Source organism: Emydura macquarii, unplaced genomic scaffold, assembly GCF_026122565.2.
Source record: "Emydura macquarii macquarii isolate MOO-44397 ecotype Brisbane River unplaced genomic scaffold, CSIRO-AGI_Emac_v2 contig_2676, whole genome shotgun sequence".
Taxonomy (NCBI): domain Eukaryota; kingdom Metazoa; phylum Chordata; order Testudines; family Chelidae; genus Emydura; species Emydura macquarii.
Genome location: NW_027132813.1, coordinates 33,735,551 through 33,759,652, shown reverse-complemented (window position 1 = coordinate 33,759,652; position 24,102 = coordinate 33,735,551). Strand labels below are relative to the sequence as shown.

The 24,102-nt window shown below is 42.7% G+C and overlaps 1 protein-coding gene across 5 annotated transcripts in view; it reads right to left on the bottom strand.

Moving 5' to 3' along the window:
- Nucleotides 1–1,632: 1,632 nt before the first annotated feature.
- The window catches only part of CCDC85A (coiled-coil domain containing 85A), a 161,598-nt gene continuing 139,128 nt past the window's right edge, over nt 1,633–24,102 (bottom strand). For 2 of the 5 annotated variants that reach the window (XM_067565181.1, XM_067565182.1), the window contains one exon: nt 1,633–3,741. In XM_067565181.1, the coding sequence (XP_067421282.1) occupies nt 3,652–3,741 (90 nt within the window). In that variant the 3' untranslated portion in view covers nt 1,633–3,651. Of the gene's footprint in view, nt 3,742–7,514; nt 7,614–16,330; nt 16,451–24,102 lie in introns of all 5 variants that reach the window. The other 3 variants (XM_067565179.1, XR_010923004.1, XM_067565180.1) reach the window with 3 other exon arrangements.

The window sequence follows — 24,102 nt, the reverse complement described above, 5'->3', positions numbered from 1 at the left end:
CCACTGCTTTCCAGGACACAGTCACCTATTTTATAAGTGTGAGCTACATTCTTTGTTTCTAAATGTGTCACCTTACATTTGGCTGTATTAACACACCTTGTTCAAATGAACCCACCTTACTAAGAGAACCAGGTCGGTCTGTAAACCTGACCAGTTCCCATTCATTATTTATGACTTCATCATTTTTGGTGTCATATGCAAATTTTATATTTTTCCCAGCTTATTCATAAAGTTACTGAATAGCATTGAGCCAAGAACAGATCCCTGTGGGATTCCACTAGAAACACCCCTAATGGATAATTATTCTCCATTTACAATTTTTGTGATCTATCACTTAGCCAGTTTTTAGCCCATTTAAATGGGCTACATGGACTCATTCCATTCTGGACTAGTCACTTTACCTCTCTGAATTATTTTAATAGTCACTACTTAGTAATAGGTGCAACTGCTGGAACCTCACCATCAATTGCATTGTTTGATAACAAGAAAGAACAGAACTTGCCCTTGACCCTGACTTGGTAATAAGAGTAAAAAGCAGTAAAAACTCCTTTGGCACTGAAGTCAGCAGATAGGACAATGAGTACACACAAGGAGAAGATTTCTTCAGTAAGAAAAGGGCATTTTTACACAGTCAAGCAGAGTTAAAGGCTATATGATTCCCCAAATATATGTTGAAGTCTCTCAGATCAGGGAATGGGATTGAATGGCTGCTCTTAAAATTCTACTAACTTCACTTACTGTTACAGGCATGTGGAAGCAAGGAGGCGTGGGCTCCCTCAGAGAGTGACAGGGAGGGATGGCCATGCAAACCTACAGCTATTTTATCCTGATTTTCTTCATGGTTGATCAATGTATATTATGGGATTCAGGGCAATAGCCAAAAGATAGTGACAAGCAATAACAACCTAAAATCCAGGGCAAAATCTAAATACACAGAGTAACGTCTATGAAGTAGTTTTCTCTCTGATCAGAAGCATTTCTGATGGAGTTCTTATTACAATGAAGAAAAGATTTAGCTACAGTAGTTTTTTTTCCCCAGTAGGAAGTGACTGTTTAACAGAAAAACAATTCCTGCTGAGGAGCACTAAGACAAACTCAGAACATTTGCCCAGAGGTACTGATGTCGATGCTTAGCTGTGGCCAGCAAAGACCTGTGGCACAGTCTAAGAGGTAGCCCTGGGCTCCTTTTTCCTGGACCAGCTATATACCAATCTGAACTCATGCACAACAAGGCTGCTTTAAATTAAGTCATTTGCCAATGGCTCTCAGGAACCACCAGGGCAGACTGGGATCACCATCCCATAAGGAATCCTTCCCCTGTCTGTTTCTCGTGGCTACCCCCCATATGCCACCAGCAGGAAGAGGTGATTGAAATAGAGGCCACCATGCTAGCTCTACATCACAAGCAATTCTTTCTACATTGAGATGATCTTCCCAGTTACATCCCATTTTGGAGCATCCAGTACTTCCAATGACTACAGTGGGAGATAGAGATAAGTTATGTATTTTTTGAGCACTAACGTAACTACTGTACAGGATTTAGAATAGATCCCTCAGTGAATGGAATTTGCTTTTGGTATCAGTTCAAATATCTCATGAAATGTATCATTAAAAGAAAGTAAACAATTATGGGATTAAATAATTTATTACCATTGCTAAGATGAACACAGATACTTGATACCCAATTGTATGCAGAACTGTAAAAAAATAGTTTTAATACAGTATCAAAATTTACACAAGTGTAATGTCAAAAGACCAGCATCCCGCAAATTAGCCCCTGCAGGTAAATACTACAGGCACAAATACTAGTTTTACTCCCTTCCCCCCACCCTCCATAATATAGGAATACAACAATTTAAGTTTAATGACGAAAACTGCTTGAGAGAAAATATGGAAATATAACAAGCATTTATTTGTACATATCAGAACTATTTTAAAAATGCAACGTTTCAAAATTAAAAGCCAGATTCTGCAGTCCTCACTCAAGGAAAAGGAATCAATAGGAGTTGTGACTGAGAAAGGAATGCTGGAGTGGAGGCCTTACAATTATGTTGAACAGTACCAAATAAAATGATAGAAATGGCTATAATTACTGCCACAAATTAATCCATAACAGTTTTCTGAAGACAGTAAGCTGATTTTACACTATCATATAAAAAAGGTTGTACAGAAGCCCAGCTACATTCCACTACCAACAAACCAGTTATACAATATGTAACAAGCCCACAAAAAACAGAATATCACCGTTGAATCAAATTTTAGTAATCAAGAACAAACACAAAACCTGGGAATTGTTGCATTCCTATTTTTTGATGCTCAGCTATGGTAAAAAATTAAGCAACAGCATTCAGTCACAAGCCTGTTGCACATTCATACAAGAAAGTATTGTTGCATTTAGATATACACAAAATACCTATCATAGCATTTCAATACACACAATCTAATGTTATACACACAGAAAAAATTAAACTAAGCACATCTAGGGCACCTCCTGGTCAAAACTCAGGCAATCTGAACAAGAGGTTTTAGCCTCAGAATAAATGAAAGACATGCTTTGAGTACAATAAAAGTTTTCTTTGAAGGAACACTACAGTAGGCAAGGAAAGCTGTTCATAAATGCAATGCAATCTTTTAGACTCAGATTTTTGCTAAATAAAACAGCATGTCTCTAAACTACATGGTAGAAATTAGCAATTGGAAAATGTTTCCAGAAAAGAACTTTGATGGTGGTTTTGGTTTGAGATCTTAAATATGGTCATCTAAGTGTTCTGTTCAAGGGGTGGTGACCATCATGTATGACTCCAACAGGTGTGCACCAACGAGAATGGGGAAAAAAGTCTATCTTCACGTTCATTTAGAAAGAAATTGTGTACTACTACGTGTACTGTAGTTTTTGCTACACTACTGGCTGATTAGAAGATTTTATGGTCTTTTAGCACCTCAAAATGCAAGTATTCTAAAAAATAATAATTTCAGCTGCAAATTGCCCAAGCACCATTGCCTAAGCACCTACTAACACTGTGTAGACTGAAGTGTGAGCTACCAAGTAACTGACTTTCTTGTAACTTCGATGTCTGAAGGCACAGTTTATTGGCATCTCTCCAGTCTGGTGAAAAACTCCTGCTAAACCTAATGGAAAAGTCATTCAGATTCACTGGAGGTCCACCAAAACTATCTTTAAAAAAATCATGCTTTGTGTATCTCCTGCAGAATCCCCAATTATGTTTTAAATAAGAAGCATTCAGATATTTTCATTCTGAATGTGTACTTTTGGACCACAATGCCATAACTAAGAGGCAGAGTTTAACTATACAGCATACTGAAATGACACTGCCGGGACACAAGGGCATGTAACTGTTGTCTGAAAGACCTTTATGAAGAAGTTGTACCAATTTTCAAAGCAGCAGTGTAGTCAAGGGTAAACTCTGTTGGAGTTTTCAACACTTTTCGGTTGGAGACTTCGGAGTTTAATTTAGATCAGTTTATCCACTTTTTTTTAAACCACTACACCACTGTTTCAAAGACGCCATGTATACTGCATATAGACATCCTGTTGTCAGCTGAGAAATGACTGTGGATAGAATAAGTTCTCTCTATCTGTCATTAGCCATTTAAACTCTATCTTCAGAGAGAGGTGACACTCAAGTCCTTTTACATCGGTCCTTTATACTGATTTCCTGACAAATGTTGTCTAATTCCAGGACATGAACCTGCAGCATCTCCAAGCTTCCGCCACACAACCTAAAGGCAAGTGATAGAAAGAGATGTCAGCTATATCATCCATTTTGAAGGAAATACAGTCTTTTCATTTTTGACCATCTGTCACTTAGAAGTCTGTTCAGGAACAATGTCTGTCCTGAAAACAAAGGCCAGGTTTGGAAATTTTTATGCAATCGTTTCTTAGGCAAAACTCCCATTAAAGACAATTTCAGGCACACAGACCCCAATCCAGCAAAGAGTTTATGCAAGTGCTTAGCTTTAAGAACATGAGTAGTCCCACTGAAGTCAATAGAAGTGGTCCTATGCTTAAAGTCAAGCACATGCTCCAGTGCCTTTTCTGGATCAGGGTCATACACAATTTAGTGAGAATGCTAACGATTTTTCATAGTGTTGACTAAATGTGAACAGATTCACTCCTTGTCCTCACCTCTGTTCCCATTCATGATTGTATAACATACATGTCACAACCACATCAATTCTTAGCACAGAAAAGTAGTATTAGAAAAGCATTTAGTTTGTTCTTAGTTGGTTTTTTATGACATTTACTAACTGGAAACAAGAACAGTTAGCCCCACATGACTTGGCATCTCTCTGTGGACCACTAGGAAGCAAGCAATGGATCACTGGACAAGATTGGTTATTAGAAAGAGGAATAGAAGGAAAACAGGGTCAGAAGTAAAGCTGAAATATCGTGGTACAAATTCAAGGACAGAGCTGTGAAGAGATTTGTCTTTGGACCAGCTAGATGGGCCCACAGATCCCAAAATACCCTCTGAATTTTGCACTGTTCCAAATTGGTCCCACATTGTGGTCTCAGCCCATATCTGATTTGAAGGCGATGGATGGAGTGAACAGAAGGCTGTTCCTAATGAAATAGTAACAGTAAAGATAAGAGAAAACATGTCAATCACCAAGGACCAATGCCATACCTATTGCACAGTAATTGGCACTTAAGGGCTAAATTCAAAAGGTATGTAAGTATCCCAATACCTAGAGTGAGGCAGCAGTGAGCATGCTGAGAGACAGAAACATAGGCAACTTTTACTGCAAAAACTAAGTGCCTGCAGGGTTAGGCGGCAGGTAAGTGGGAAGTTGTAAATCACAGTGGTGTCTAAATCTGGGACTTTAGGTCCCAAAGTCTCAGATTTAGGTGCCATAGGGATTCACAAATTCCTCTCTCAACTGCCACCTAACCCTCTAACTTAGTTGGCACCTAAAGTTTTGCAATAAGTTCTCTAGTCACCCAGGAACTTTGAGGAAGGGAACGGTTAAGAAGCAGCTTCCTCATAACTTTTGGCCCAGTTGTTAGGATGCGAAAGATGCCCAATTCCACTTTATTTTTCCAGAAAGTCATTGGAGCAGGGGGAATGGATCCTAGATTTTCTCCCTCAGGCGAGTGCACCAACCACCGGGCTATACAGCCATTCTCTCTCTATCTCCAGCCCAATTACTTCAATTATTTAGCCAAAGTGGAATCGCTTCAACAGGAGAAATTGAGGGCTACTCACCTCAGACTATCCCATATCCCCATGGTTAGGGCACTCACCTGAGAGGTGATAGATCCCTGTTAAAATCCCTTGTTATCAGGTGGTGGGGAGACTTGAACTGGTTGTCTGCCATGTCCCAGGTGAGTACCCTAACTAAGCTAAAAGTGATCAGGGAGCATCTCCTCCTACTTGGCTTCTTGTCAAGAAATGCTGTTGATACCTAATTCCAAGAGAGGATTCACAACTGAGAAATCCCAAGCAGAGATAGGTACCAAATTCCCAGTGCAGCTGAATCAGGCTTTGGGAATCCGAGTGCCTAAATGTTAGGCATTGTGAGGCTTAGCATTGTAACGCTTAAGTCCCTTTGTGAATCTAGCCCTATACTGATAGACACCAACACTCTCTGCTTGAAATGCAGTGTTAATATCAGAATCTGAATCACAACCACGTCATCACTATCAGCAGCTAATTTGTTTACATGTGGAAAGCAATCTACATATAGACCTTGACGTTATTCTAACATATTGAGTTTGGTACTAGTTAGGATCTTCATTTGCACCTTTCTGAAGAAATAGTGCAATGTTGGCCAAGTGTCTGAGGAGTGGCCACAAATACCCACATTTGTGCCCACTAGGGAACTTCGTGAGCAGTAGCAGGATCCACGTGGACAGTTAGCATGCAGCACGCTGGAGCACTGTAGATTTACAGTGCAGGAAGTTGGGCTGAAGTTCTCATGCTTTAGACAGTCAACTCACAGTAGCTAATGTGACAGAAGAACTCCAAATTTACCTATGATTGTTGCTTGTGCTAAGACCGTGCTAGAGGCTCCAATCAAGATCACAAGTTTCATTGTACTAAGCATTGTACAAACACAAAGCAAAAGACCTATTTTAAACGTTATGTAGACACCCAATGTAAATAAAAAGAGGAATGCGTTTTAAATGGTGTCTTTTCCTCTTGAGGAACTGGCATAATTTCCATTATCATCATTAGTGTGGAATACGCCTGCTTCCTGAGAGGAGAATGTGCCTGTTAGTAATATAAGTTAAGTGTACTCCTTAGGACGGGAAAGTGAGCTGAAAACATTACATGGTGTCCTCCCCTAGGCCTTCATATTCTGTAATGGAGACATTTTATAAACTGAAAAAACACATAGTAGATAAACATTTAAAAACAAAAACAAAAAATTCAGATTTGACTAGTGACTTTGGGGTCTCAACAGTTAGAGTACCTGACTTGAGATATGTTAAAGGGCTGAATACCTACCCTCTGAAAATGTCCCAAATTGAGCACTCAAAAATTAAGCTTCCCAAAAAAACAGTAGTCATGATTGAAAACCCTGATCCAGAATACATAGGCAAAATGATTACATGACAAACATTTCACCTAGCCCCCCCCCCCCCCCAAAAGGAGCAAACTAATGATGCTGTAAGCCCTAGGAAATTGCAGTGAGAATTAAAACAAAAGAATTAGCTAATCAAAGATTTGCTCTTCATCTGAATACACTTGGTGAATGCACAGAATGGGATAACCTGAGGAGAAACAAGCATTTAAAAAGTTTAAAGAATATATCTAAGCAATAATGGAGTAAAAACATTTAGCTTTTCCACGCTGAACTTTGTTTGAGCAGATGGGGGGGAGTGAAAAAGAAAAAGAAACAGAAAAAGAAAAGTATTTTTAAACAAAAATATGAAATGTAAAACTCAAAACATTTGGGAAGAATTGGGAAAAAATGATTGTGTCAGATGTAATATATGAATATTTCAGACATGAAATTATGTAACTATTGAGAAGTTTTATGGATTACTATAACAATTCTTATCACTTAGAAAATACTTTTTATCCATAAATCACAAAACACCATGTACAGGTGGGTAATTATCACTACCATTTTATAGAGAGGGAAACTGAGACACCAAGAGGTTAATATACCTGCCCAATGTCACACAGACCTTAGCCTTCTTTTAACATGCTAGCCTTGATGACTAAACTGAGAAGAAAACCCAGGCCTCCTGAGTCCCCGTAGAGTGTCTTATCCTCTGGACCGCATTCTCTCTCTCTCTCTCTCTACATATATATTTATATATTATAATGAAACATGCTGATCAATGCTCACCAAAGTGTAAAGATTATTTAGTTCATAAAAATTCAGTAAATTATGTTATAGATCAATCAGTGTGATAGGTTTCATTTTCCTATGAAAACTTTAAAGGCACATTGTCAGCAATTTTTAAAAATTAATAACCTGGGTACAAATATTGTTTCAGGCTTCAGTACAGAATACAAAATTAAGCACATTAAACTTACATTGCACATTTCTCTGACTATAGCTTTTTCTGTCTCACTAAGGTCATGGTCATATTCTTTACCATGCTGCCGATCTACATTTTCCTGAGCTTCCAAGACCTGGGTATGTTAAAAAAAAAAAAAAGTAAATTTTATTTTACAAATGGAATTTGTTCTTCAACTACAATAAGAACATTAAGAAATTTAACGTCTAAAAAAGGCCTTTTTGGTATAAGAATATTCATGTGTAATTGAATAATAGATTTAAGTGTAATGAAGCAGATCAGAGTATGCAGTCAGCACACAATTTTCTACAGTATACAGTGAAATTGGAATAGATTTAAAAGCTTGATGCAGAAATTACTGGGTGAGGATCTGTGTTATGCAGGAGATCAGAACAGATACTCATAATGGTCTCTTCTGGGCTTATACTATGAAAAGGGCTGTACCTTACATCACTACTATAACCTACATGGAACACGTGTGTCTCTACATGGAAATATGGGTTTAGGTGATAAAACCATTCTGGCCATAACATAAAAGCATGTGCTTCCATCTGAAATGTTCACACAGTTATTTCACATGTAACCTAGTTATGTAGTCTTTAGACAGGCAAACTCCCAAAGAAAGGCTTGGTTCCACTGGGGAAAAACACTCAATGGTTTAGATTCAACTCAAAAAATCCATGACATTCACTCAGTCCTATTAATTTAATATTTCTTCCTGGAAGTTAACCTCTTTCCATTTAGGACTGAGGACTTAGTGCAAATGTTCTACTTGTCACAAGGAAGAGTGGTACGTATGCCTTCCATTTTCCCTAGTAATTAGCCATCTTCTTCCTGGAAACATGCATAAAAACTTTGGGCCCGTTGACATCAATGTGTTCTGGATTAGGCTCTTGGGATTCACATTCAGGTGAAGACCTTGATTCACGAGAGCACTTACGCACACACTTAACTTTGAAGACAATGGAATTTAAACATATGCTTAACTTAAGCATGTGCTTGAGTGCTTTACTAAACTGAAGTTTTGGGGAGCACCTTTCTGAGAACACCGCATAGGAGCTGATTTTTGTATGCTCTAGAGAATTATATTTAAAGTCAACTTAATGCTTCATGGATTTCAGTTTTGATGAAAACAAAGTTCTAATTTATTTTATTTTTGCTAAATATATATTTGGTGATGGTGAAAGGTGCTACTCCCACCTATGTTCTCAGTTACTGAAGTATAAACACTTACGATGTAGCTCACGCTACCTAGATAGTTGTTAAGGGGTTTGTGGGAGATAAATCACTCCTGGATGGAAGGTAAAATTTTCTGAAGTTCCTTTGTGTTGCAGAACATCTGCACAAAAGGAGGGCTAGTGGCCAGCGTCTCCTTACACTACAGGTATGTCTACATAGGGATAAAAAAACCCAACTATGGTTGGCTCAGGTCAGCTGACATGGACTCACAGGGCTCAGGCTGCAGGGTTGAAAAATTATTGTGTAGACATTTGGGCTTGGGTTGTAGCCCGAGCGCTGGGACGCTGAGAGAATGGAGGGTCCCACAGCTCAGGCTCTAGCCTGAGCCCAAATGTCTACATGGAGATTTTTAGCCCAAGCTCCGCAAGCCTGAGTCAGCTGACCCAGGCTAGTTGCTGCCATGCCACGGGTCTTTTATCTCTGTGTAGATGTACCCTCTGTGATCCTAAGGCAGGAGCCTTAAGCCCTGGTCTACAGTTAGGGATTGTAAATCAACTAAAGGTGTGAAGTCAACATGCACAAATTAATGTACATTACCCTCCATATGGATACTCTCACTCAGGAGTAAAGGATTAGGGCCATGTCTAAACTAAAGAGTTAAGTCAATTCAAGTTACATTGACAATCATAAGCCATTTTAATTACATTGGTAGTGCATGTCCACACAACGCTCCTTGTGTCGATGAAGCGTGTCAACACTGCATCGACAGTGAGAGCATTGCATCGTAGGTAGCTATCCCACTGTGCAACTCGTCACCTCTGCCACCCCTCGGCTGCTGGGACCTCTGGGAAAGGATTGCAGTGCATCATGGGGGTGTACCCACAATGCAGTTCTTTCGGGCCCATCATTCTATGGGCTTCCGACTTCATTTCACATAATTTTTCAACAGTCGTAAACTGTATGCCCACCAGCTCTGCCTGAAAGCCTGGATCCTGAACTGCTGACCAGTCTGGTCCTGCAATATTTCATGAGCTGCAAAACAGAGAGTGAAGTGGTGGTGCCCTGCAGTGTGCCATGGAAAGAAACAATTCAAGATAACTGCTGGCATTCACAGAGTAGCTGCACGCAGTGGACTGTCAGCACTGAACTTGGGAAACAAGCACTGAGTGTTGGGATTGAATCATGATGCATGTATGGGATGACAAGCAGTGGCTGCAGAACTTTCAGATGCAGCAATCCACCTTCCTGGAACTGTGTGTGGAGCAAGCCCCAGTACTACAGCTCAAGGACACCAGAATGAGAGCTGCCTTCACTGTGAAAAAGTGAGTGGCAACTTCAGACTGCTACCGGTCAGTTGCTAATCAGTTTGGAATTGGAAAGTCCACCATGGGAGTTGCAGTGATGCAAGAGTGCAGAGCCAGTAATCACCTCCTGCTAGCAAGGACTGTGATTCTCAGTAATGTGCAGGAAACAATTGATGGCTTTGAAGCAATATGATTCCCTCACTGCGGTGGGGTGATATATGGAACGCATATCCCAATTTTGGCCCCAGACCATCTTGTGATGGAGTACATCAACCAAAAGGGCTACTTCTCCCTGGCTCTGCAGGAACTGGTGGATCACTGGGACCATTTCACTGACATCACTGCAGGGTGGTCAGAGAAGGTGCATGATGCACGCATCTTTTGGAACACAAGACTGTATAGAAAACTGCATGCTCTTTCCAGACCAGAAGATTCCAGTGGGGAATGTGGAAATGCCCATAGTGATCCTGGGAGACCCCACCTACCCGTTGCTCCTGTGGCTCATGAAGCCTTTCACCAGGAACCTAGAGCAGCAAGGAATGCTTCAACAACAGGCTCAGCAGGTGCCGCATGACCGTTGAATGTATCTGTAGCCGATTAAAAGGTTGCTGGCGCTGCCTTTTTGGCAGGTTAGACCTCAGTGAGGAAAATATTCTGATGGTTATTGGGGCCTGCTGTACTTCGAATAATATTTGTGAAGCGAAGGGGGGAAAGGGATGGAGCACTGAGGCTGATCGACTGGTTGCTGATTTTGAGCAGCCAGATATCAGGGCAAACAGTGGTTGCCTATTGGAATCAGAGAGGCTTTGAAGAAGCATTTTGACAATGATTCCAGTAATCATTTATGTGTTTATGTGATGCATTCAGCTATGCAATGTTTACTTGTCACTTTGAATGACCCCTGTAGTGCTTGTTTCCTGAGCATTAACTGTACTGAGCAAACATTCCTGCCTATAGCCACTGTGTTTGAATGTTAGTATGACACAAATAAAGACTCATTTTATTACAAAAGCTCAAGTTTAACAACAGGACGAAACACAATCTTTTGGTCAAACAGGAGACGGAATGAGGAACAGTCTCTTGGTTACTGCTCTTGCAGCTGGGTTAACTTCAACTTTCATTGTGAAACCAGTCCCTAGGAGTGGAGTGCACGGCATACTGTAAGAGACCGGGAACACGCAAGGAATGTGGTGGGGAAGTTTGTGTAGGGCACAGAATGGAGTTCTGTATTAACTGCAGGGGGGGTCATGCATGGATGTGCTCAGACTGCAGCGCAATGAGAGACTTCAGCATCTCTGTCTACTGTCCTCCAGTAGCTTTATCATCTGCTCCTGTCCATCTATCATCTGCTTCTGTACCTGTCTCCTTTCTAGGATATTCATCCTGTGTTTTTCATTAATTGTCTCCCTCCACGCTCTTGTTCCACTGTCTTCTGTATCTGTTGTCTGCAGCATGGGGTGAAACATATTCTCCTTACTCCAACTCCTGTTTCGCTACCTGATCTGATGGAGGCGCTCCGCCACTATGGAGGAGTGAGTCATCAAGGGCACATCTGCAGAAGCCAAATAAATAATGAACAGAGACAGTACTGTGAGTGTGCTAACAGCCGTGAATCACAAAAGTTACACACACCTCTTTCTCACTGTCCCTTGGCTGGTACACAGCTTGGCGCGAGTTTCAAATATGGTGAGTTTGCCAGGGGGAGGAAGGGGAAATTGGTTGGTTTGAGAAGGGGGTTACTACAAGCACCTAGGGAGACTATTCTGAATATTGGTACCCTTTTCCATAGGCTAGGGTAATCAAACTCAATATCTCACTCCTAACCCAGGATGCAAGGGTGCATCTCCAGCATGCATGTGGCTTCAGACTGGCTCCATACGCTGCTCACTAGTGTGCTGCTCTGGTCTTTGCAGAAATAATTGCCCGGTGGCGTGGCAAAATTTCCTACAGTGGGGAGGAGAAACAAGGCAGCTCTGCAGAAGATTGCAAAATATCCATAGGAAATTTTACTATAGACCTTATGAAGGATTCCCAAGACATCCTGATGTAAATTAAACTTCTCCACCAGGCCCCCACTGCATAACTGCACAGGCTCTTTTGTTAATTTCTGTCCCTTATCCCTCCTCTACCAGACAACAAAGTACATGAGAGCTCAATCTTCTCTCACCATATAGTATCAAAGCAAAATGAGCACTTACCAGAGCTCCCCTCTCCTGCTTCATGCAGGCCACAGCCAGAGTGCTGGGACTGGCTAGATCCCTCCGGAATCAAAAAAAGTCCCGACTTGCTGCACCACTGGACGACCCTGTTGTATACTCCACATCATCCTCCAGCTCCACTTCCTTATCCACCACTTCATCTTCGGAGTTGAGTCTGCTGGCTGCTGCCTCCTGTTCCCCCAAAGTATCAACGGGGCTCTTGGCAGTGGAGGTGAGGTCGCCACTGAGCATGGTATGCAACTCCCTGTAGAAGCGGCATGTCTTCAGCAGTGCACCAGAACGATAGCTGGCCTGCCTTGCTTTCTGGTATGCCTGCCTCAGCTCCTTGAACTTAGCATGGCACTGTTGTGTGTCCCTTTCATGCCCCTTCACCTGCATGCCACTAGCAATCAGCCCGTAAATATCAAAGTTCCTATGGCTGGAGCGAAACCGTGACTGCACGGCTTCCTCTCCCCACAGATCCAGCAGATCTAACAGCTCTGGTGTATTCCATGTGGGAGCATGTCTGCTGTGGAAAGCCTGCATGGTCAGCTGGGAAGATGCTGTGTGAACTGTGCACACTGAGCAAACAGGAAAAGGAATTACAAAATTCCCTAGGCCTTTAAACAGGGAAGGAAGGGACGTGTTCCTATGTACCTTCAGGGCAGCAGAGTTCAACTGCTGACAGAGCGGTCAGGATGGGCATTGTGGGAGTCCAGTTAGGGTGACCTAAGCAAGCGCAGTGTCTACATTGTGTCACTCTAACTATGTCGCAAAAAGTTCTATGTCTCTTGTCTAAGTGGTTTTATTATGTCGATGTAGCAGGGGAGTTACATCGGCAGGAGGAGAATTTCAGTGTGTACACATCCACTGTTTTGTCGACGAAAACTGGTCTAAATTACAGCAAATTAAGACGACCTTACTCCTGAGTGATAGCGTCTTCACAAAGGGGTTTAATATGCTTTAACTTGTACACATTGACTTCACATATTTAGTTGATTCACCTTAACTTTCCTTAGTGCAGATACTCCTCAGAAATTTTACCAGCATAATCATGTCAGCTGGAGAAGGTGTGTGTGTGTTTTTAATCAAATAATTATACCAGTCCACCCACCCACACGCAGAGTTATATTCATATAAAAAGGACTAATACAGTTATAGCTTATTCCCCTTCCAGTACTGGAATAAGCTATACCAGTATAAGTACTTTTATACTGTTATTGTAATACAGTTATAGCAGCTTTAACTAGACCAGTGTAGTTAAAAATCAGTAAAACTTTCTCATGTATACAAGGGTTTTGTTCAGGGGCTGAGACAGCAACAAGGAACTGTTTAAGCACACAGATTCCAGGAGAGTCCAAGGCCTTATCTATACACAAAAGTTTCCTTACTTTATATATACCAGTATAGTTGAAGTGCAACAATCCCCTTACCATAGGCAGCGTGCTGTTGGTACAAACAGGCCTTTTACTGGCATAGCTATTCCTATACAGAAAGGGGAATATTCTATACCAGTAAAAGGCACCCGTATGCTGGTATAATGGTATTCACACTAGGGCTTGTACCAATAAAACTATCACACCCCTAACCAAAAAAATTACACCAGTAACTTGCCAGTATAGGCCAGGTCCAAGAGAGACAGAGGTCCAAGTGAGCTGCCTCTTGGGGACAAGGCAGTGAAGGGAGTTGTCTTGTGTGTTATTTGTAACCACTTCTGTTCAATGGATCAGTACCTGTGTACATTTTATAAATAAACTACACTAAAAAAATATCTTGACAGTTTCATTGATTTCTCCTGCAATACGAAACTAACCTGAATGGCTCTGCAATCTTCTACAGCTCAACAAAAAGGCAATGCTATTTTAAACAAGAAAATCCTTCTATTTTTTTCCCATACTCCCGTCCCTTTAACATTTCTCCTGCCTTGCAGGGTGAATTTCACTAAACAACACTGAGTTTCTTTCTGCAAAATAAAATAGTTCCTCCCTTGCATTATAAGAGGAATTTTAAAGGGCCAGGTCTGTAAAGTAAGTCCCATTGATTTAGGCCCTACATAGAGCTTAATCCTGCATTCCTTGATCACCCAGAGCTACTACTAGTCAGTGGGAGCTTTGGATACAAAAAAAATGCAGGCTCCAACCCATAATGTTGCAATGAATCTCCAGTTTGGCTGAAAGGAAGAAATTTTATTTAACTGGATAAAATTTAGCTCACACAGGGAAATGCTTCAACTCATTTTCCCTTTAGAATATACTAGCATCATTCATCTCTATTTCTGCCTGCTGATACAATTCCTACCAGGATAAAAGTAGGGGTATCACATCACAGAAAATTAAATTCTGAATACATCCTAACCATTTTAATAACCCTAATGAGTACTTTACCACTGTAAACACATCCACTTACACAAACTAGCTATCGGACTCTGTCAAAAGCATGTTGATAATTGTTCCAATCAAAGCAATTTGTCAGAGGCTACACAGAGCAAACTAAAATAATCTTATTTTGTAAAGCCACATGATCTCTAGGCTAAATTGTTTTGTGCAGCTTTGTTTTCTATAATGATGGCAGGTGAAATTCACCCATCTGTGGAGAGCACACATAAGAATTTAAGGCTGCTGAAACATGCGCTTCTCAAGCACAGAGGAAACGGAATGGCTCCACCACCCCTGGAAACTATAGGAGTAGGATTTGTACCACCCCGAAGCAGACTAGGTATGGATGGTGACAGGGTCAGACTAGGTGAGCAGCCAGAGGACGTTCCATTATGTGCAGGTGTCAGGGAGCTAGTCTTATGCTGGAGTAGTGGATGCAGAGAGACTGCCCTGAACCCTGGTATTTTGCTGAAGGAATGGCTTTCACTGCTACAATGCCTACACACTTCACCTGCATAAAAGCTGTTTACTCCAGCTTTATGCAGGAGAATTCAATGTCACCCAGCCACATGTAGGATAATTCTCCTTCCCACTAGCCAACAAGTATAGTCAAATCAATAATACTCAGCACTTACATAGCACTTTTCATCTTCAAAGAGCATAAACACCGAGTCCAATCTTGCTCACCTCACTAAGGCAAAACTCCCACTGACTTCACTGGCACTTTTATCTGAGTGAGGAGTGCAAAACTGAGCTCCTTAAATAACTAATTTATCCTTACATCATATCCTGGTATGGCAGATACAGTAGTTACAGTGAGTATTATCCCCATTTTACAAATGAGTAAAGTGGGTAAGAATGATTTGCCCACACCCCATAGAAGATTATCATAATTATCAGACCCAGGAGTTCCTGGTTTGATGCTCACACCATAAGGTCATGCCTTTCTCTGTCAATTAGTTAACATGATTGTTCAAACTGCCCCCAAAAGAACAGTGATTTCTGCTGCATAGCTGATGCAGATATAGTGGTGAGACAGTGTACTTCAGCACGGTTGCCATGTGAAATCTCATGATACAATGAGCTATCAGGAGGTATCTAGTGTAACAACCTTTTGTTTTATTAGGGGAAACAGTTGCTGCTAAAGTCACAAAGGGCCAGCCTCTGAGCCCTCTGCTCTCAGTTCCTCGGAAATCAACAGTACCACCCATATGAGTGACTGCATGCTCACCAAAGTAAGAGGTTCACAATCTGAACCAAAGTTAGCAAGAGAACTGAAGAGATTTATTCTCTCTTACAGTATGACTCTATGCTTATCATACATCATTTTCAGCACTGCATAGGAGGTATATCATGCTCTCTGAAAACACATGACAAAGCCCATACCATAGATGCGTGCACTGTATACTTTGGTTTTACTTTTGTAAAAAAAAAGTTTGCCCATGTGACTCTCACTGATCACCTTATACTACAGCAGAGAGTACATCTACTCCACAGATCGCCTGACCCACTCTTTGTCATAAACATAGTCATAACAGAAAACATGTATCATTATTTATTATGGGAACACCTGGCAGGGACCCACTGCGCTAGACATGGAACACTCACAATGAAGACAGTCCCTGACCCAAAGAGCTCACAATCTAAGTACATGGGTGAAACGAAACACATGTTGTGTATGGAGATAATATTACAATGGTATTTCTCTAAGTACAATGGAACATATGTCAAACAACATACGTGACATTCTGCATGTACTATACGGGAGTGTGTTACCTTAATAGCATTTACCACTGCTTCAGGCTGCTGAGAAGGTGAGACATGTCCACTGAAGCTAGCTGGATGGTTTGGAGAGCAGTAACTCCCATCCGCCCCTGATGGCATCCTAAGGGGACCCTTAGTAGAAAATTAAAAACTATTTAATAATGAAAGGTGTTTAATTAGTTACAAACAGATGTCAATTTTTTTAAAAGTCAGTTTCTCATGTGAGCACCGAGGACATATTTCATTCAAAACCTTGCCCTGTTTCTGCTACTTTCTAAAAACTTTCTAAAAAGACCTGAATTAAGTCTAAAACACCTCACCTACATTGAGCAAGTTGCATGAGTTTGATTCACGAAAGACACTTGTTACCATTCTGAGTGGTCACCTACCACCATTGAAACGAAATGTGATTGAGTGGTTAAAGCACAAGGCAGAGTCAGGTGCCATGGCTCTATTCCCAGCTGTGCCACTAACCTAGTATCTGCAACGTGCTCTGTCATGGTCTGTCTGGGTAAAGCCCCACTGAAATCTTGAGCATATCACTCGAACTCTCTGTGCCTCAGTTTTCCCATCTTGGAAATTAGGACACACTTACTTACCAACAGTCTTCGGAAGAAAGTTTTGAGGCTTAATGGGAAACAATTTTGGCCTCAAATGTAGGTGTCACAGTTCAGGGCAGCTACACTTGTATTCCCCTCCATGGTCCAGCAAGGGGACCCTCTCTAGGCTCTGGCTCCTCAGCCATCACCCTCTCTTGGGCAGAGACCTTTGTCTCTCCCCCTCCTGACCAGGGTTTTTCCAAGCTGCACAGTTCCCAGCCTACACTGTGATTTTTGAGCAAATCAAACTGCCTAAGCAGGCCTGCTTTGCTTTCTCCTCAGAGCCCATAAATGGGACAATTGCCCTCAGCTGAAAGTTTCCACACAGCTCCTTATGGCAAACACATTTATTTTTAAGGTGAAAGCATTACAGAGAAAGCATATCACAACAATAAACCAACCTAGATGCCTGCTAATAAACTTACCAGAGATCACCCCCAACTCCAACAAGGGCTTGGGCAGGATTCAGTCCTTCAAAGCCCACCCAGGGATTTTTCTATGGTCACAAGTTCATAACTGCTTTTGGTCAGAATGACCAACCCCATGAATCTGAGAGTCACACTTTTATACAGTTTGGGTCTTTGGCCTTGAGACCGGGAACAAGTAATCCACAAAGGTCCCCTCCTCAGGGCAAAGCTTTAAAAGACTGAGTTCTTGCATACCCAGCAGGGATATATTTGCATACTCCTTCCCCTAGAGATTTCCTGGGAAACCCACCTAGCTTTGCTTGTCCCATAAGTTCATTTTTGTCTGGCACATTGTTTTAAATAGTCCGTTGAAGCCAGAGTTTACATTGGTCACATCTCCCCTACGGAAGTTATATACAATTCCACAATAATACCTCAAATTTGCATTTTAACACAATGGACTCAAAAGGTACTTAAACTTAATTCCAGGAGGTTTTTCAAGGATTTTGCAGGAAGTTGCTGTATCAGTCAAAGTAGGTTTTGAGAATGCCTAACCTCAGTCAAAATGTTTCCATGAGTGGGAGCTGGATTTTTTAATTATCGTTAAAGTCACTGGAAGAGTTTAGTTTTGAAATATTCCCCTGTAGAGTCTGTAGCCCAAACACTGCTGTTTCTTATTCGGTGATGGGCAGTGGGGATGGGGACAGATACATGACTCCTAATTTATTCTTTCCCCACTTTAAACATATGTAAATCTGCTAAAGACAAAGTGGCACCTGCATTCTATCCCTACTTGTGCAATGGCATCAGATATAACCAGCCTCAGAAGCAGCTCCCATCTATTGAGGTATAGGCTCTGACAGCAGTCTGGCAAGTCCAACTTTCTCTTTACTTGTGGCCTGTGGCATTCAGAAAAGCCATGGGTGACATCAGTAGATCCTCTCCCATTCTGAGCGGAGTATAGACTCCCTTTGAGTGGTGGAATGGGGCAGTGAAGGAAAAGGGAAGGAGATGAGAGGAATTTTAGAAGTGTAACAATAAAAAAACTCAAAAAAAAAAAGACAAAAAAAGAAAAAATTGGAACAGAGACAGAAATGGACAGGGAACAGAGAAAGCCAAGATACTAGCAGTGGCCTGGTACAAGAAGGCACGTGTTACGTCTACACTGCAATAAAAAACCTGCAGCACTAAGTCTCAGCGCCTGGGTCAATTGACTCAGGCTCGCGGGGTTTAGGCTGCAGGGCTAAAAATTCAGCTGTAGATGTTTGGGCTCAGGCTGGACCTCAGACTCTGAAACCCACCTCCTCATGGGGTTTCAGAGTGCATGCTCCAGCCTGAGCCTGAACATCCACAATGCAACTTTTAGCCTCACGGTGCAAGTGTAAATGACAGCACAAGATAAAGGGAACAGAGAATCAGGCCCATTGTGATTATTAGAGACCATAGGTCTGATCTTGAGACTTCCTGGGACTTCTTGGCACACTGCGATTGCAGGGTTGAGCCCCATGAATGAAAAAACCCTAGAAATAAAGGCATAGCCAGAGAAACGAGAATGCTCCTATACAGACATCACAAATTGTATGCAGACCACATGTAAATGGATGTTTAGATCCGTGTTTGAAACCAGTTTGAGTTCTCAAGCATCTCATCCTGTACTCTTCACCTTTTTCAAAGGATGTCAGGATTTTTCTTTTTATGAGAAACTGATGAAAACAATTGTAGTAGAGGGTATATAAACCTAGTAATTGGCCTGATAACACTGACATACAAAGGTATTTGCTACAACGTATGGTGAATCTGATGGTTCTCCAAAGTAATCCACTGGTATCAATTTGGGAAGGGAGATTGGGTTTATTGTTCTGTTATATAAAGGAACGATTTATAGATCTGCTAGTCACTGGACGAGCCTAAAGCTACCATTTAGAAAAGGGAGTGAGTGTTGAAGGAGGTAATAAAACACAGTCGTGTAAATCCCCCACCTGTGCCCTGGGGAGGGGGGAGTCTATATCTGGGGGGAGGGAGGGAGGGATTTCGAACGCTGCTTACCATGTACTCCCTGTGGTGGTGGAGCCCGAACAAATATTGATATTAGCCCCAAAACTCAGCAAGGAACCCCCAGCCATTAAGCAGGGAGAAGCTGGTCAGCCACAGCTTCTGCACACACATCCTGCGCTCCCTGCACATTGTGAAGGGCCGGCCCGGCACCAGTGCCTGGGAACCCAGTGCCACTGATAAAACAATTTGAAATTCTGTGAGGTCCCTTTGCTTTCTTATGAGCCAATATTTTCTGTTCCTTTACTGACCCCATGGCCAGTGAAAACTGTCCAATTTCAAACCATGTAAAACAAATATTGATATTAAAAGCAAGGAAAATTAATATGTGACTCTGCACACACATCTAAAACCTCCTGAATGCCAGAAAAAATGAATTCTGTGAGTTGTACTGCTGTCAGAGTCCATGCCTTCCTGCAGGCTTTCTTGCAGGAATTCACTTCTGTGTACTGCCCCCACTGAACATGAGAACTGGTTGTGGGCATTCATGGTTCAAAGCAATCACTGTTCTCAAGGCAAATCCAATGCACATGTTCATAAGGCATTTGAAAAACAAATCTTTCTTCCTCAGGCATCCATACCCTTTCATCCTTTCACAAGAGGCAATGGCTTCATATGTGCTACAAAAGGTGCTTTGCTGCCCCTGCTTATCATCCACCTGAGCAGCTCAACAAAAACTCTCCCAAAGTCTTTTACCTGTGAGGGTAGAATCTAAAGTTGGGCCCGAGCTTTACATTTTAGATCTGAACATCAAGTGGTCCAAAGCTGGGGAGTGCTTGGAGCTCAGGTTTTGGTTTGGCCCGTGAAGTAGATGCTGGGTTAAAAGACAAAATAACTGGCTCTGGATATCAATACAACCAACTCTGGTGTACTTCCTTATCAGGAGTTTTGGGCCATCTCTGGCAGATAGTGGCGGGGTTGTACCATCAGACTGATCTCATGCAGCAGAGTCACTTAAGGATGCTTGAGAACTACTATATAAAGGATAAGGTCAAGGTTTTCCAAAGAAACTAGTAATTTTGAGTGCCTCAATTTTTGGGTGCCCAACCTGAGACCTCCTAAAGGAGATCTATTTTCAGAGTAGAAATGCTCAGTACTTTTGGGAATCGAGCCCCTTTGTGGTGTCTCAAGAAAGGCACCCGAAAACCTCTATTCACTTCTGAAAATTGTGATCTGTGTTTGAAAAAGGTAAAAAAATTAAATCTGATACTTATCTTTACGGTTGCCAGGTGTCTGGTTTTTGACAAGAAAGTGTGGTTGAAAAGGGAACCTGGCAGTGTCTGGTCAGCAGCAAGTCTGGTTACTCGCAGTAATCGGCCTCTGCCACTTGGAGATGGGAAAAGCAGATGCCACTCTGCTTAGCTGCTGATGCCTGACACAGAGAACTAGCTGGCTCCCGGATCTAGCTCCAAGAGATAGGTACCAACACCACTGCCACTCGGGGAGGAGGATCCTGTCCACCACTCCCTTCTGCCCTGTTGTGCCCCTATTTCCCCATCCCAGCCCTTTGCTCCGGGGACAGCCACAGCTTCCTGCCCTCCCGCCTGCCTCTACCTGTGCTTCAGGGACCAACCCCTGCCACCCCGCTGTGCCTCGATTGCCCCCGCCCTGGCCCCTCGCTCCAGGGACCGACTCCCGCCACCCTGCTGTGCCTCGATTGCCCCTGCTCTGGCCCCTCGCTCCATGGACCGACCCCTGCTGCCCCGCTGTGCCTCAATTGCTTCCAGCCTGGCCCCTCGCTCCAGGGACCAACTCCCCCTTTTGCCCTATCATGGCCCAACTGCCCTCGCCCTGGTCCCTTGCTTTGGGGATTGACCCCCTCGCCCCAATGTTTCCTGATTGCCACCCCAGCCCTTCACTCCGGGTACCGACCCCTGCCATGCCCCACTGTGCCCCGATCAGGTAGGCAGGCAGGCTCCACATCAGCTCCTCCCAGCCTGGCTCTGGAGGTAACAGGTGAATTTCAGGAGAGGGGGGAGCTAGCCCATCGGGTGGGGGAGAGGGTGGAGAATGAGTGACAGAGGGAGGAAGGAGTGGGCGGGGCCTTGGGGGGGGCGGGAAGAGGCAGGGCAGAGGTGTTTGGTTTTCAGCAATTAGAAAGTTGGCAACTCTATGTATACTGAAAGCGAGGCTGGGTGAAAGTCTTGGTATTCTGATGATTGATGTGAAGTGAAGTCTTGGATGATTCTGTAACACAGCACTTGGGATCCTCTATTAAATGCCCACAAGCGGTACCTACATAGTTACTCAGTACAAAGGGAACTTTTTAGGGTGGCCAAGAGCACTCCACGTGAGAAGAGTGGAGTGGCTTGAATTCCACCCCCATGAAGAAAGAAGCAAGGACCTGCTTCTAAATGCTTTTTTAAATCAGTGAATTCAGGGTCCCCCATAACTGCAAGACCTCTTGTACCTTCTTATGAGGCTGCTGGTTCTGGCTCCTGTTGGAGACAGGATACTGAAACAGACTGACCACTGGTGTGATCCACTACAGCAATTCCTATGCTCATGTATACCACCATGCACTATTGACTCCATTATGAGCCTGAGATACACGAAGGCAAGAGTGGAGGGGCTTGCACTGCCTGAGTGGCAGTGTCTAGAGATGTGATGCCAACAGAGACCAGGAACAAGAACCACGCTTCCACTGGTGCTGCGTGGAACATGATCCTGTGATACCTGCTGTGCTATTTCAGCATGTTAACACTGCAGCTGACTGTCAGTGGGGAGCAGAGCAAAGTTCACACTCCCTACTGCCTCCCCTCTCCACCACCACCAGATCAAAGCAGACAGATTATGGCTGAGCAGAAGCATGAGGGGGGAAGGAGCTCTGTGTCCTTTCTCCTCTCCTACTCCCTCACTCAGTGCACCTGTACTGAGCCAATGGAAATTGGCATCCCATCTCCACTTGAATTTTGGCTAGGTCTTTTTAGTTTACGTTTCAGTAACCAAGTTATCAAAATAGGAGCATGTTAAACAGAAGGTGTGAAATCCTGGCCCCTCTGCAGTCAAATGGCAATTTTGGTGTTGACTTCAGGATTTCACCTAAGGTCCTTTAAACACCTTGGGCCATATTGACTTAATGCGGCTCCTCAGCATGTAAAACAAGGCCAAATTTGGCTCACTGAGCTTTTTTTCCACATTCTTCACTCACCCTAAACCACCAGTCTCCTCTTCTCTTGGCCAATTAACCCAAGCTACAGTAGAGCAAGTTCACTGATACTTCTGAGTCTAACCTACATTGTGTGCAAGTCATAGGTCTGTAGCAAGCAGGGGCAGATTGAAGAAGGTAAGAATCACATAATACTTCCCCCTTTTTTTTTAGCCACAAACCTATAGTAGAGAGAGATGGAATCAATAAACATATGAACCTATTTTCTACTGTAAATAAACCTACTGAATTCCTAACGCCAGGTCACTCAAAGCAGCTCTTTAATAAATAGGAAACAGAGGAAAATCTAGCACAGGCTCACCATATTGCTTTAGGAATAATAAAATAAAATAAATGGAAACCTTGCATCTCTCTGGCGTTGACCCCAGAAAGTGGTGAAACTCAGACTATATTTCAGCAGTGCACAGGAGTAACTGCACTTCACAAATACTTAAGTCACACAGCAAAGGCTCCTGTGTTACAGCTCATGGAACAACTTGCTCCTTTAAATAGGAAGCTAATCCTAGGCCTTTTGGCTAACTTGAGCCACCATAAAATATTATTTTTCTGCCTACATTATTGATAAGCATGGTCATGAATGAAAATCCACTGTAGTATATGATGCACTGTATCGGATTTCAAGGTACATTCAGTTTGTCAGCCAGCCCCCAGCAAAGAAAGCTTGTTGTTTACTATCGCACTAGCAGTCTTTCCATGACATTCAAGAATAACCAAAAAGGAAGAGACACAATACACTGCTACCCAGAGGACAGCTGTATTCACCTCCAAAGCATGCTTCAGAGAAAATACAATTTTCCTATCCATTGGGTTCTGCACCAATTGCTCACTTGGCACAGGACATCCTACCTCAGCAAATGTAAAAACCTTGTTCTTCAGGAACCTACTCCCAAAAGCAAGTGGCCCGTTAGCAAAGCATATTCTTCCTGCTGGGTAACTCCCACTCTAGGTCAATCACTGATTTCAAAACCCTCCACCCACTTCCCCATCCTCCCCTGTTATCCACTAGTTCTTGCCAAGCCAGAACTTGTTTGAAATGCTCACGAGAATGGAAAAAAGGAAGCAAATGGGATAGCAGGATACACTGCCATGCAGTGAGCAAAAGGCCATTTAGGCAAACCAGCAAGGAGGGGGTTGGAAATAATCCTGTTGACTAAAATGTAAATTACATTACATCATTTTTGTTCACTACATTTCTTGCTTTTGTAGATCTCAGAGAACCTTAATGTTTTCTGATTTTTTAAAAAATTTCATAAGTTAAAAAGGCATTTTAGAAAGAACAGTTACTTACCTCGTAACTGTTGTTCTTCGAGATGTGTTGCTCATGTCCATTCTGATTTAGGTGTGCGTGCTCCACATGCACTGGTGCCAGAAAGTTTTCCCCTAGTGGTACCCACAGGACTGACTCTAGCACCCCCTGCAGCGGTGCGCGAATGCGCGCACATATATGGCGCTGCCAGCCCCCTCCCTCTCAATTCCTTCTTGCTGGAACTCTGACAGAGGGGACGGAGGGTGGGTTGTGGAATGGACATGAGCAACACATCTTGAAGAACAACAGTT